Source organism: Manihot esculenta, chromosome 8 (genome assembly GCF_001659605.2).
Source record: "Manihot esculenta cultivar AM560-2 chromosome 8, M.esculenta_v8, whole genome shotgun sequence".
In the NCBI taxonomy this organism is placed as follows: Eukaryota; Viridiplantae; Streptophyta; class Magnoliopsida; order Malpighiales; family Euphorbiaceae; genus Manihot; species Manihot esculenta.
This window is the reverse complement of record NC_035168.2, coordinates 3,022,416-3,038,198: the sequence shown is the minus strand read 5'-3', so window position 1 is coordinate 3,038,198 and position 15,783 is coordinate 3,022,416. Positions and strand designations below refer to the sequence as shown.

The window sequence follows — 15,783 nt, the reverse complement described above, 5'->3', positions numbered from 1 at the left end:
GCAAAATCTTAGCGATTAAGTATATAATATTTAATTGAATAAGTGTTATAATATTTTAAAGCAAAATGAAAACAAAATTAATAAAATTTAAACGTGAATTTTTATTAAAAGAAAGTGACTTAATATAATTTATATTTTATTCTCAAAAGACTACTATATCTTGACCTATGCTGGATTTTTTTTAACTATGCCGATTAATATTTAAAATTTAATATTTTAAAATGAATATAATTGAAAAGTTAATTGAAAAAGTATTTTTTTAATATATATAAAAATAAAATAAAATAAATTATGAGATTGTGGATTTTAGTATAAATATTGGAATTATCAATTGTTTATTTAATTTAAAATATATAAAAGAATATTTGATGGGAAATTGGGAAATCAAAATTGATGTAGATCTGACTAGTTTATATCACATGACCCCAGAAGAGCTTATGTTTGAAGTCCCATGCAGATTCTGTCCACAAACTTATATATATGGACAAATTAATTCTGGCATAACCTAAGAAAAGATATGTATCTTTTTTCTTAATCATACCAAAATTATCTATAAAACTTTCAAATTTTAATTTTAATTATAATTGAATTAAATAAAAAAAATACAAAATTTAACCCTTCTTCAATCCATTTCCTTCATTATAAATATATATACATTTTATTATTGTCTCCGCATAAAAAATATAATTTTACTTTTATACACCCAAATTTTTTACTATATGTTTATAATTAATTGAAAAATATTTATTATAAGTGTTGAATGGTCACTTAAAAAATTATTAATTTTTTATGTTTTTAATATTTAAAAAGCCAATTGAAATTAAATTTTAATAATAAACTCTAAAAAGTTTATCCAGGAAACAAAGCCCCAAGAAGGAGCCATCAAAGCCAATCCCAATTTGTCAACAATGATTTGCATTATTAAAGTTCAAAATTCAAAGGTGTTTTTCTAACTTACTTTTTTAGCTTACGCGTTTCCTACATGTCCATTTTATCTTTTATTATTTACCACCTTCACCCCTTATATCCTCCTATTTTTCTATTTTTCCCTAATTCTCCAAATTTAACTAATAGCATTCCCTAAACTTTAGCTTACGAAAAATTTTCAATTTATAGGAAAGAGTTGGATTAAATAGGACTGATAATATGAAATTATAAGCTAGGCCTAAGTACTAAGTAGGAAGTTGAAAGAAAAAAAAAGTTGGGGCTAGAAAGAAATTATACGAAAAATTATGGGTCGAATGGAAAAGACTCACATGAGTTAAACGAAAAAAGCAATAAACGCCAAAAATTGCAGCCAATAGCGCCAGCACCTCACCACTACCAAAACGAGCAGCCGTTTTTATAGAGAAAGAGAGAGAGAGAGAGAGAGAGAGAGGCGCTTCTCTTTCCTTTATAAAATCCTGCACCGTTGCTTGTACAGACCCCTTACTATCTCTCCCTCTACCCCCATGGATGAAGCAGGGCCTACCCCGGCTCTCCGCCGCCGGAACTCCATCGCCACTTCTGTAGTCATCCCCACTAAGCTTACTCTCCCTTTCCACACCTCCAGCCTCCCTCCTCACCACACAAACGGCAACGGCAACGGCGTTGTCTCCTCTCCACCACTTGACTTTGACCTGTCCGCTTACACTTCTCTCAAGGACGTCCTCCCTTCCACAGCCATCAACTCCCCCACTGCCGCTACACCTACCGGTGCTTCTGCCTTCGAAATTTCCATCCGCAACCGCCTCGTCAAGCAGGCTGCCTGGGCCTACCTCCAGCCTATGTCGTCATCGCCGGATTCATCGAGCCAACACTTCCTCCGCCGCCTCTGGTTGCAAATCTCTACGTGCAACCCCATCACTTCTTGTATCCGGTTCATTAGTCTCCATGTGATTCCTGCTATTACCGGAGCCTTTGATCGGATTCTTCGTGCCATTCGGGTCCCGGTGGATAGATAGCATTGGCTGATAATTTTAACTAGGGATTCAAATGATGTAACAGTTCAGTGTGTGCTCTAAATTACAAAGATGAACAAAATCATGTAATGGAAGAAAGAAAAGAAAGAAAAAGAATGAATCAAACTGAATTTAGAATTGAAGAAAACAATTACAGAAGGTGTTCTTCCTCCTTCCCCCTTTCTTTTTGTTTAAGGGTATTTCTGGTTTTTGTACAGTAACATTACAGACTACAGTCTTAGATTGGCTTCGAACGGCGGAGCCTCATTCGGTCCTGTTGTAGCTTGTCACTGGCATTATATTCAGGCGCGGTGCTTGGGTCCACCGATTGTATAAATCCTCTTTGTTCGTGGAGGTGGAGTTGGACAAGGTTGGAATTTGGCGACTCCGAAACTGCACGGTGGATTGCGCTCCCGGGCTGCTGTGGTGGTCTTGGCGGCCACTTGCCGTTCCTGTGCTTGCTCATTGAGGGCGATTCACTTAGACCCGGTACTGGAGGTGCGCTTGGTTCATACTTGCTTGCCTTCTGCAAGGTTGTTTAGTAGTATGGCGTTAGTATTCTCGTTGATAGCTTTATTTTTGTTTTGTATATTATAATCGTGATTGATTACATGTTGAACTGTCCATACTCTGTTTCTGTATGCGTGGTTTTTGCTTGATAATGGGTAATAAAATTTGCTAAAAAAGGGTATAAAATGACAAAATCAGTTGTAATAATTGACAGACTGAGGATTGAGGAAAAGTGATGCAGGGGAATGATGAAGCTTATAAGCTTGAAAGACCAAAGGAAAGATTGGGTCGATTTTGTTGTGTGCAAATGGGAATAAGCAAATCTTAATTAAGGAACCAACCAAACGATTCCTTATTGAATATAGCAAGCAGTTGCTTGCAGAGATCAAAGTTGTTAACTTGCAGATAGGTTTTAGTGTGTTAATCTTTGTAGCTTTTCCTTGTGTTTCCTCTAGGAGTGATGGAATGATCTTCTGTGATTTTGTATCAAGCTTGTGCAAAAAATTTTTACCTTAGCGCCTGTGCCTGAAAATTTTCCAGATTGAGCAGCCAAGTAGTCAAGAACTTGGAAGAATGCACTCTGCCCCAAACTTGTGCAGTTTTGCCAATAGTAGATGGCAAGGTCCCAGGCTCTAGCTCTCAACTCCAGTAGCTTCCTGTCGATATCGGTTTCATGCTTTACTACAAAAGGCCTCAGCAGAGTTTCATAGATGTAGCCAGTTCCCTACATCAAGCAAAGTTTCCCATTTCAAGTTTGCTGATATCTATACAAAATTCCCTACATTACAAGCAAATGCTTTACTACCTTTGTTTTTGGATACCACAAGTAGATAAAGAACGCCAGCTTCACCTCACCATACATTGGCAACCTTGACCATAAGATGAGCAATAAATCAAGCAAAATTCATGTCAAGCTACAGTTAACAGAGATTTGCACAAACAGAGATCTGCCTACCATGAAATAAATGTATCTCCGATTCTCTCACAAACAGTGATAATTGCAATAATGACCCTGGAAAATCAAAGAAAATCATCACACTTTTAAGAAGACACATGGGGATAGCCTTAGAATTAGTTGCTCATTTCCTTATTGAGTATGACAATGATTGATCAAACTTTTTTACAAGATGATAGGGTCAGAAGTTGGAAGTTAGAACTGAATTAACTGATCACATAACTGCAATGAGAATTTATGCTACACTAATATTCAGTAATATATGCAACGGTGGAATCTAAAAGTGTCCTCCTCTGTTTAATGAAACTACTATATTTACAATAAATACATAAATTTTAACGAAGTGATAGTTAATTTAGTGGAAAGACAATCTTTTTCTATGAACTTCTCAATTATATCCATCTTTTAAGTTTTATTGGAACAATAAAATCATTGTAAATAATATATGTTTTGAATTAAATGTTAGAAGATGGTTTGAATTTTCATTTAAAAAAAAAACAATTAATGAGTTAACTTTAAAAAATAAGATAAAATTAAATAAGATTATAACATTTAATTATTTGTTAACTATAATATAAAAAATGAAAGTGAAAAATATTTTAGAACAGTTAAAAATAAAAAAATAGATAAAAATTATAAGAATAATGAAGTATTATAATATTAATGTTTATAAAAAAATCATTGTGAATATAGTAATTGTATTATAAAATTTGCCCTGAACTTGTCTTATGATATTTGACCAATTCTATTGCAATCTAAATTTTGAGAAAGATAGAGTTGGTAGAGATTGAATTGTATTTGTTAGAGAAAACTTAAGAAAAACTAATTTCAATCTAAAATTAATGGATTAAATGAAGAAAAAGGACTTACCAATATTGACACCAAAATCTAAGTTCTTCAATTTCAACTCTGTTTCTCTCCATAGATTTAAAACATTCAAAAGCAGGGTATGCATACCCAAACAGCATCCTGGCATCCAAAAAAATCATAATAAGCATCAAGAAAGGAACATTCAAATCGCAGAAACATCATTGAAACTAGAGAAAAGAATAGATAAAGTTACACAAAGAAAACAAAGAATCAAACCAAAACCAAAATTAAAAAAAAAAAAAGGAAATGAAATAATGAAATTGGTGATCAATGACTTACATGAGACATCTAGTGATGAAATCTCCTAACATCCTTAATCTCTACAGTATCCACCTGCCAGAAATTCCTTGAGATAACCATTAGAAACTTCCCTTATCAAATCCATAAACCAAACAACAACTAGAAGAAGAAGAAGAAACAGACATCCACCTAAAGAACAAAACAGAGAAGGAAGAAGTCGCACCTGTATATAAAATATGAGGAGAAACTTTCCTTTGAAGCAATCAAATTACTGGGATCAAACAGAAAAAAAGAAAAAGGAAAGAACATTGACCCAAGTTCAGTAACAATTAAAAAACAAAAGGCATAAAGATTCTTGAGAAAAGAGATGAGGAATAAACCTTGTATTGTTTCCTGAGAAATGGTAATGGAGATGGAGAAGAGGTCTAAGAATGAATGTGCATAGTAAACTAATTCAAACTTATATATATATAAAAAATGGAGAGTGAGAAGCTAAGGGGGATTTCTTGGCAGGGACGCCTCTGTTAAAATTTACACGCAAGGGGATTTCTTGGGATTCTTCTCATGGGTTCACTTCAACGCTTTGGCAATTAACAGTTCTTGTTTTCTGTTTGGGTAATTTTGTCATTTTCTTTTTTTCCCTCAAACAGATGATCGCTCTCTCTAACTGCCGGTTTTTTAATTTTAAAATATAAACAATAAAAGTAAAACGATGAACATGGGAATTAGTCTCGCTCTTTTTTCTTAAAAAAAATATATATATTTTTGTTTTGCCATTTTATAATTTTTTTTTATATTTTTTATCAACTCGGTTTTAATTTCAGTCTTTATAAAATACATGAAATGACTTTATTTGAATTGTCTTTTATTCATAAATATCCTTTTTAATAAAAATATAAAAATCTATTAATATTATCAATTTTCAGTATATTATTTTTATAAGTCATCAATATTCATAATATTTGTATCTGATAAATATAAAAAATAAATATAATAAAAGTTTTTAATACCATTTTATTTATATTTTTTAATATCAATATTTAAATAATAAATAAGGTTTCCAGAACAATATTCTAATAATAAATAAGGTTTCTAGAACATTAAAAATCTCATTCGCCATGCAAAATTATCAACTAACGCGCAAAACAAAAAAACACTGCCATATTTGAATATTCAAGCTTCTTCATAAATTTCTCCTATATTTATTATTTTTAAATTGTAAAAAATCCAGATTAGAGTCTTTACTTTTCCTATTCAAAGGTAATATAATTATTAGTCAATATTAAAAATATAATTTAAAAATTATTTACTTGTTAATTAATTTAAAAATATATATTAATGACAATAACTAAATGTAATATTCATTAGTTAATTTATTTTTATTTTAGTATGAAAAGGACTCACTTCTTATATTTTGCGTGCCAAGGATTATTTGATTTTTTTAAAATTTTGTTTGATTTAAACATATTATTTTATGAGAAGTTAATTTTAGAGAAATAAATTATTTTTTCTAAAAAAATAAATATCCACAACTTTTCAAGAAGTTATGTATTCAACCAAACGGGACTTTAAGAATATTCAAATGGAAGAAGGGTAATTTGGACATTTAATGATTCGTTATGAGCCAATAGCTATATTTTTTTCTGTATGGACTAATGGGAGACGGAGTTAGTGACTGTGACGTGCTTCTTGTTTTAAAAAATGGATCCATGTGGGTCAGTCAACACGTCAGCTTCGACGACCAATCACAGTAATTTCCTTTCTTGCTTCGTTCATTTGTCAATTACTCCCCTGTCCCTGTATCATATATATATATATAGATTTAATTTATGTATAACTGTGCTATAATAATTACAATGAATCTTCATATAAAAAATATTTTTTTTTGAAAAAATCAAATAATTCTTATTATTAAGTTATTTTTAAATTTAATAAATTTTATAAATATTAATTACTTTAATTGAATATATGATACAAATAAACTAGTAAAATTGAAATATAATGATTATCCTGATTTATTTTTATTTAATTTTTAATATACAGGACAATTTTTTATTAAAATAAAAATAATTCATCATAAATTTATTAACTATTAGTTTATTAAATTGGACCTTGCTCATAACTAATTTATTTAAACTTATTAACATGGTTAATATAAGAATGTTTGCAAATTCTATATTCTAGGATTTTCTAGAAAGAGTCTTCATTAACTAATTTCTAGAACAAGCAATTTAAACTCTATTTTATTGCACATTTGACCTTGTTAATTATGAAATTTCTGGATTCTGCCTAACTCTTAATCACAATTTTTTTTTTCTCATTATATGTAGCTCATCACTCCAAAAAAAAATGTTATTAATTATTATAATAAGATTTAAATAAAATGCATATTTTATATATTTATTTCAAAAGAAATTAATAAATAAATCAAATTTGAACACTCAATTCCTTTGAAATTAAAAAAAAATTATTCTTAAAATATATACTACAATTTTATATTTCAATCTAAATTTTTCATTCAATTATCATTAAAATGTCAAATATATTAAAATAAACCAGATAAATTAATGAGAATATATCTCACCTTCTGAAAAATCTTATTAACTGATAATATTATTTAATTTTTTAATAATTTGAATTTTGAATTTGAAAAATGGAATTTAGTATTTTTAATTTTTCTAGTAAATTCAACCTTTTAAATTTTTTTTATTTTTATCTTTATTTAAAAAAATAGCTGAGGATGACAATTAAAATAAAAATAGAGAGTTGTTATGTTAGGTCAACCCTTTAACCAACCAATGAACAAATAATGCATAGAAATTGTGACACAAATCATAGCGCAGTCAATATTTGGGAAAATAATAAATTTTATAAAGAAAGAAAAAGACCCAAAGGGTTTAAATTGGAAAATTTCGTATAGAATTGGTCAATGCTTATCACATTATACCTTTTCTTCTATGGGTTAGTTTACCTTAATACCTTGGAAGTATCCCATTCTTTTTATTTTTTTTTCTCAACACGCAGAAAGCTGCATTATCATGGGCCAACGAGCTATAAGGGAGTACAAAAATTTCTACTAAAGACCCACAAAATCCAAAATAAAACCACTCAAATCACCTAAATTATAAATCAAACCACAAAAACCATTCAAATTACAGAAGTCATTCAAACTCTAAATCCAAATAAAACCATAGACATTTATATAAAAATAAAGAATCAATTAATTAATTTTTTAATAGCATAGAGATTCAACTGTAAAATATTTATATATATTAATAAAAATTTAAAATATAAAAAATTATAAATTAAAATATATAAATAGAAGTATAATTAAAATACCCGCATATGAAGTATAATTTTATTACGATAGATCAATAAATTAATATGCATCACACGTATACCGATTATATAAGTGAGGAAAATAAATAGAAAAATATATTGAATAGGCCTCGTGCATTTGGTGGTGAATATGATTTGGTGAAGGGATGAGGGAAAAGAAAAGAAGATGCCCATATTCTTTTCCTTGGATTCTTATGTTTCTTTATGTTCATTTTCTAGGTTTCAATTAAGATATAATTTCCTTAAATAAAAAAAAGATATTTAATTTTTTTATTTTGCTAAAAAAATAAATCAATTAAAATTAAATTCTTGTAAACTCATTGGTTCTAAATGGGGAATTATATTTCTTTTAGGAGAAAGGAGGCATCAACAGCATTAGAGAATGACTTGTCGATTGGGCCTTTGTAAAGCTTCTGATTTTGGGCTGATTAATAATGAGCATTTTTCATGGGACCGTCGCAAAGTATTGACATCCTATCCACTCATGATAGGCCAAGGCCCAAGCCCATCACTTGTCAACTCGAGCTTTTGGGGAAGATGAAGCCATTTGTGCTGGAATTTGAATCTCCCCTCACAATAGAAATGAGAGAGCTGTCTTTCTAAAGAACAAAGAAAGAAAACCCGTGTGATTGGGCAATTGGGCCTGACGGCATTCAGTTAGCAAATTATAATCTAAAGATTGTCAAAAAAAAGTTGCAGGATGTGGATGAATTAGATTCATTCGCCCAATAGCATTATTTAATATTGTTAATTATTTTTTTGAACAGAACAAAAAGCAGAGTTGTCCGCAGAATCTTGAGATCACAAGGAAGGTAATCTGCTTTCAGGATCACAAATAATATATATTTAATTAACACTCATAATTATTAATATATAGATTTTAAATGCAAATTTAATAAATCAAGAAAATGCATAAGTGGAATGATGCTCCACTTGGGCAGATGATTTATACCACAATCAAACGTTTTATTTTTTAATTTATGATTTTCATAAAAAGGACATGTGATTCTGGTCAAGGCCTCTCTATACTCAGTTTTTGTCTCTTTTATTTTGTTTAAGGTTTCTAAGACACTGCCACATCCAATATCACCGGATTAAATCACCTTAAAAAATTCAAATTGGTAAAGTTTTTATTTTTTTCAAACCCTTAAACCTACAAATTCGTATTAGCTTTTGAAAATTACAAAAAATAAAAATACATGTATAATTGTCAAACTAAAAAGATTAGAAAAAGGTAAAGGTGATTTCTGTAATTTCCTTTTTAATTTTTGCATTTTATTTTAATTCAAGTTGAAAAAAAAATAAAGAAGAATGAGTAACCCATATGGATACCTTCCTATACCCATTTATACTAGCAGATGACAGCCTATTAATAGAAAAATAATTTTTTAAAAAACTTTAAATCTTCTTCTACAGCACAATCCCAATGTTTATCAGTTCAATAATAAACCAAAGAATTCGTTAAACATATCAAATGAAAATTAACGGTTAAGATGATGTTGTCATCTCTAAACATTGACAGACCAGTCACACTACCATGAGATGGACCCGCCTCCTTTATAAATCCAACGAAGGTTTTACAGAGTAATGCTTCATCCCAAGTTCCTTCCACAAGAATCATCTCTCTCTCTCTCTCTCTCTCTCTCTCTCTTGCTCGCTCTCTCGGCTACTTCTTCTACGATGTCGTATAACAAGAAAAGGCCAATTCTCAGCTCAGTCTCAGTCAGCTTAGGCTGTGGCAGCTGCAAGAAACCAAACCTCTCCGGGGTTTTCCAACCTAAGCCAAGATCCAGAAACCCCACCACTTCCACCACCTCATACCAAAAGTACTATAACCATGACATCTACTATTCCTCTTCCTCCTCCTCAAAAACCAACGCTTCTCCCCCGGACTACGACACCACGACCTCATTCTCTGCCGACACGCCACCGCAGTCTTCCTGGGACACAAACGCCAGCAACAAATACTCCAGGGCTGTTCGAGGAATGGGACGTGTCGGGGGCGAGAGTTTGGCTGTGGAGAAAGAGTCTGATGACCCATATCTGGATTTTCGACAGTCAATGCTTCAAATGATATTGGAGCAAGAAATATACTCGAAAGACGATCTTCGAGAACTTCTTAACTGTTTCTTGCAGCTAAACTCGCCTTATCACCATGGGATCATCGTTAGAGCCTTCACTGAGATATGGGACGGTGTCTACTCTGTGAGGTCGACAGCTCGTGGTGGTGGTGGCGGCCTTTCCTCCGAGTCCCAGAAGAAGCTGCCTTGTAATGATTACTATTACGGCCATGGCTGCTAGTTGCTAACTGCTTAGCGCATAAGTCACGTGACTTCTAATGTTTTGTGTTGCACGTGAAAGTCTTGTTCATCCACTGAAAAAAGAAAGTGTCAATCATTTTGATTGCTGTATTGTAGAATTAAAGCTGTTAATTAATTTTGGAGAATGCATTTATTTTAATCCTTTATTTGTTTTTTTGGAGCTTCCTAACTCTATAATAATTTAGTAAATAGCATTCCATATATTTATTTTTATATGAATTAATATAATTAAAATAATAAAATTGTCTTTTTTTTTAATATAACTTATGTTATATTGTTGCATTCCTGAATTAAAAAAAAAAAATTCTAAATCAGTCATGAATTTTTTTATTAAATTTCTAAAAAGCTAAATTTGATCCTTTTTAGCAAATACTCCACAACTTTAATTTGCATTTAAGTTCAAATATATCATAATTTAATAAAATATTACTTTTTTTATTTTATAATTTTTATTCATTTTATTTTTTATATATATTAAAAAAATAATTTTTTTATATTAATTTTTTAATTATACTATTTTAAATTTTATTAAATATTAAAACGTGATCTAAGTGATTATTAAATAAAATTATAATAGTTAATTTATATATTTTTACGAATCAAAATGTTTTTATTTATTTCTTTTTATGGATGAGGAAGTATATTAAATCATTATTTTTTGCTATAAAGTTGAAAAGACGTTAATTTTACTTTGATAAAGTAGGTTTTATAGATGTGATATCATATTGTAGAGAAGTCTAAATAGTTTTCCATACTTTTTTTTAGGAAGTAGTTTTTTCATCCTTAACAAATAGAAAGTTTAAAATATAAAAATAATTTTTATATAATTATGAGTGAATTTTACAATTTAATTATGTTGCGTTAATATACTCCGAATCAATGTATACGAGTAAAAATGCTTGCGAGAATTGAGATCGATTAATAGTAAATATTCTATATAATTTATAATTTTTATTTATTTTATTTTTTTATATATATTAAAAATATAATTTTTTTATTATATTATTTAAAAAATTAAATTTCATTAAGTATCGAGAGATATTTTAAAAATAAAATAAAAAATAGTAAAATGCCTTAATTTAAAATTAAAATGAGGAAAAAATCTTATTAGGTAATATATATCAGTTTTGAAAATCTTATTTGAAATTTGAGTCTAAGAGTTTGTTGTATGAATTTTTTTTTTTATAACAAAAGAATTAAACGAATATGATAAGGTGATGTAAATGGGATTTGTTAGAGTTTAATTAGAAAATCTGACAATGAATGGTTAAGTTGGGTGTAAAGCTGAGTTTTTTATATGAAATTTTTTACTAATTAAAAATTAAAAGGAAACCCATAAATGTAGGTCTTTATAGAATTAAAAGAGATATTTAAATGTGGTCTACTTTATTGGGTTAGTCAAAATCTAGGGACCAAGCACAATCAAGAGGAATCTTTATAAGCTTATTGGAAAGTGGAAGAAACACTTATGGCCATTCAATTTCTTTAAGCACCAAATCCTCAGCATAACCCCATTTCCTTTATTCCTCACTTGCAACACTAAACTCAAACTCATATTAGAGTATTAGACTTATTCTTTCTTTTCAACTTGAAAAGAAATTGATAAAATAAAAGGAGCAACTCCATCTCATTCTCCTTGAGTCCATGTCAGGATATAGAGAACAAGGAGGGTTTTGTGGCTGCTTTAAGTTCAAAGTGTTGCATCTTAAGTGTGCACAAAAACCCTTCTTTATCAAATCTGCTGTTGGGGCTTTCTTCCCAATTAGTTGGCAAGTGACAACACTATTGCACCTAACCAAATCTTATATTCCTTGCTTGCTTTGGACTACCAGCAAAAGTCATGTGTACTTCACACAAGTTCTAGCTTAGATCTTTTTCTTCTTCTTCTTTTTTTTTTGCCCTTTCTCTTCTTAATTATATGAAATTCCACCAAAAAAAATCTAAACTTTGCAGATAATTTGTGGTTCTAAATAAACTATATATATATATATATATATATATATATATATATATATATATATATATATATATATATATATACTCACGTAAAATTTACGTATTAAATAAATTTTATAAAAAAATTAATAATAATAAATAGATTAGTTGTCTCAAACCACTTCACTATCTAAATTAGAAACGTAAATAAAAGTAGAAGGTATAAAAATTTTTAAGGTTATGGTGATTCATATTCGATTATTGTAGTAGGTCATTTTATATATGTGAGTTAAAAACTATTATAAAATTCTTAAATATCATTTTATATATCTGAATTAAGACTATTATATAATTCTTAAATGGATTACGAGAGATTTTTTTGGACTGTAATACTTGTAATACTTATTTCGTATAAATATATTTTTATCATTGTTTTTATATTTATTAATATAATTTTTATATTTTTAGGGATTTTGAATTAAATAGATTTTTGAATTTTTAAAAAATAAAAATATATAAATTTTTGAATGTTTTGTAGTATTAAATATTTGAATTTTCAAATCATTGGGGAAAATATTTTGAGTTAAAATTATACAAATATTTTTTTTTTACCAAGAAATAATAATTATAAAAAAGTTTATTGAACATTGGACATTGAACATCAAATTGAGAGATTGGATAGCTAAAGACTAAAGAGAGATATGACTAAACTCATGACAAGATGGTTGCGAGGACCCCATAAAGTAGTAGAAGTAGTGTTTTGTGGGTTTCTTCATCCACTTTCAAACTAATTAAGATAGCAATTGAAGGACAATAGCATGTGCCAACCACAAATTAAACACATGCTCTAGTTTTTATTAACTTATCACATTCTATCAAATCCTCAAGAAATGTCTTGTTTGATAAAGATCAGACAACGCTTTAAAGTTAAATAATATTAACTGGAGATTGAAAGTCAGTTTCAAGTTTTGCTAAACGAAAAAAAATATTTCTGCTTATTATGACTATTTTGTGGATGAATTCAGATGAGAACCTCATAATCTTGAACTTAAGTCTCTCAAAGTTTGTGTTCTTTTTTTTGTACCGTTTTAATTCACTATTAGGGAAGGACCACCATGACCTAATTTTTAGGGACATATATCTAACCTTGTTGATACTTCAACAAACTAAAAAAAAAATTCAATTTCATTTGCGGTTCAAAAATAAAAAATCTAATTGAAAAGAAAAACTTCTCAGAAGCAATAAGAAAAATTTAAGAATGACAATATAGAGGTTTTTAATAAAGTAACTAATGTTGCACTCCAAGACTTAGCCTGATGGAAAGTGCATCCTGTAGTCTTGAAAGGTCTAAAGTTCGACTCCCCCAACCCCCTATTTCAAAAAAAAAAAAATAATAAAGTAACTAATGTTGCACAATAATCGTACAAGGCATACCATATGCTGATACTCAAAAATGGAGTCGTGACAAAAATTTGATAAGTGTGATATGCAGTTTCACTCGTGAAAGAAAAGATCCGGACATTATAATTATCCGATTTTTTTATCAAAACTCATCCTTTTCTAAATAGGTCGGATTTTCGCATAAAATTGCTGTTAATCTAAACAATTTAATAGATTCTGATTACGTTTATAATTATGAAAATACAGATCAATTAGCTGGCCACATCATTATAGAGATAAACATATACTGTTATCTTACACAATTACTTTTAAATTTTTAAGTAATTTCTTATACTTATACAAATTTTCAATTTATTGATTTAAGCATACCACCTCATTTTCTCAAATTAACTAATAATTTTATTTTAACACATCAGTAATTCAATTTAATTGATATTTAAAAAAAAAGTTCACTATTTAAGATTGTGTTTTGTTTGTTTGATTGTGTTGAAATTCTTTTGTTGCACTTTATTTGTTTGATTGTTAAGATTGATTGGAAAATTTTGGGATATTTGTAACTGTTTTGTTATGAAAAATGGAAGTGTTAATATAAGTTAATTTATTGAAATCAGAAAACGTATCCCAAATTTATTAGAACTCAAGAAATGTCTAATCCCAAGTCTAGTTGGTGGCGAACTCGAAGGTGGATGGTTAGTTAATAGTTTGCTTTCATTGATTTCAGTTTCAGCCCCTTATCTTAACTTTTTCGTCACCCAGCTCCAACTCCAACATCTATTCCTGAACTTTGTTCATCATTAAAAGACCATACAGCCTGTTAAACTCCTGCAAAAGTAAATTGAAAAGTGGAGCCAAGCAACTAAAAGAAAGCGTTTTTTTAGTAAAGAGAAAGATAAAAGACGACAGTAACATCATTACTGTTTTGTTTTAAGTTTGTCATAATCCTTAATTTTCCCCTATTTCTTAATTTTTTTTAGACTCTCATCATTTCAGAGTCCCTTCATTTTCTTCCTTGCCTCTTTCAAAACCCTAGCTTGATTCTGGAGTAGCTTTCTCTCTCTTTGCTTCCTGCTCGATTTTCACTTGGAAATAATGAGTATAAAGTCTAGGACCTAATCTAAATGCAAGCCAAAAGAAGCAACATACTATCTCACTATCCAGGCCCATTAAATAAGTAGATTCTAAGCCCAAGATGCATTATAACTCTAATGGTAAGGAAGTAGGTTTTATTTTTATAAATAAAATAAATATTCATTAAAATATTTTATTTTTTTATTGGATCGATTCAACGGGATTGGATGATATGTATGATTATAAAAAAAAGAGAGCTCATTATAAAAAAAAATCTCAAATATGATTGGATGCTAACTGAAAAATGAAAAGACAAACAAGAAAGAAAGGTGATTGATGTAAAGTGTAAGGTCCTACCAAAGAAATAAAAACAAAATGTGAAAAAGTTGGGTGTAGACACCACAAATTTGAAGTAAGAAGAGCCTCTCTCTTATCTTATGTACTTAATTGGAAGACATCAAAACGTGATATTGTCTTAGCCTTTTCTTGTCAATTTCTATCAACAAATAGAGTGTGTTGTTAGATAAAGATCAGACAATCATAATGGTTTTTAATTCTATATACATATAAAAAGATTTACTTAATTTCATTTTTTATAAGGTTTATTTTAATTTTAATTAAATTTAGTGAATGTTTTTTTCTTTTTTTCCAAAGAAACTATTTTTTGAGTCACAACTGAAATTAGATCATAACCATGATTAGAACTGTATATATATTTTCCGAAAGTGTATCAATTCTACTGCATGCGACGCCTAATCAGCCCAATATGAAATTGGGCGGAGCCTTGAACTGGACATTAAGAAATGAAAAATGGGCCTATCTAATTCAGCTTTTGAGCCCAACTGGCGGTGCTTGATGCCTTGATCGTTGGCTACTCTGGCTCGTTTGCTCCCAAATCGGACAATTTTAAAATAATACGTGGATCTTATAGATAAAATCTTTTTTAATTTTAAATTACATATAATAATTACATCGGATGGATATATACACGAGTCGGTGAAAGAATTTTCCATGTAAATATGAATTCATTAAGATGGTGAATTTCAATTAGTTGAATGATTTAAAAAATATTTTAATTAAAACATTAAACTATGAGTATTTTTTTTTGGGAACTCGTTCATCTAGTATCTTTCAGATTTAATATATATATATATAAACTTATTTTTAATTAATAAGTTGTAATTTAAAAATTAAAAAATTATAA

At 29.1% G+C, this 15,783-nt stretch overlaps 3 protein-coding genes across 3 annotated transcripts; 2 read left to right on the top strand and 1 right to left on the bottom strand.

Moving 5' to 3' along the window:
* Positions 1-1,451: 1,451 nt before the first annotated feature.
* LOC110620909 lies at positions 1,452-1,943 on the top strand. Its single transcript, XM_021764857.1, has one exon. It carries the CDS (start codon positions 1,452-1,454, stop codon positions 1,941-1,943), a length of 492 nt encoding a protein of 163 aa, XP_021620549.1.
* A 114-nt stretch (positions 1,944-2,057) lies between these two features.
* On the bottom strand, positions 2,058-5,075 carry LOC110621809 (putative HVA22-like protein g). The gene is made up of 8 exons (XM_021766118.2): positions 4,896-5,075; positions 4,739-4,786; positions 4,555-4,608; positions 4,276-4,374; positions 3,406-3,462; positions 3,256-3,319; positions 2,962-3,174; positions 2,058-2,466 (listed from the first exon to the last, which is right to left on the bottom strand). The coding sequence occupies exons 3-8, from the start codon at positions 4,584-4,586 to the stop codon at positions 2,179-2,181; spliced, it is 753 nt and encodes a 250-aa protein (XP_021621810.1). The 5' UTR covers positions 4,587-4,608; positions 4,739-4,786; positions 4,896-5,075; the 3' UTR covers positions 2,058-2,178.
* A 4,360-nt stretch (positions 5,076-9,435) lies between these two features.
* Positions 9,436-10,314, top strand: LOC110621307 (transcription repressor OFP6). The gene has a single exon (XM_021765539.2). The coding sequence runs from the start codon at positions 9,442-9,444 to the stop codon at positions 10,153-10,155; it is 714 nt and encodes a 237-aa protein (XP_021621231.2). The 5' UTR covers positions 9,436-9,441; the 3' UTR covers positions 10,156-10,314.
* The last annotated feature ends 5,469 nt before the right edge of the window (positions 10,315-15,783 follow it).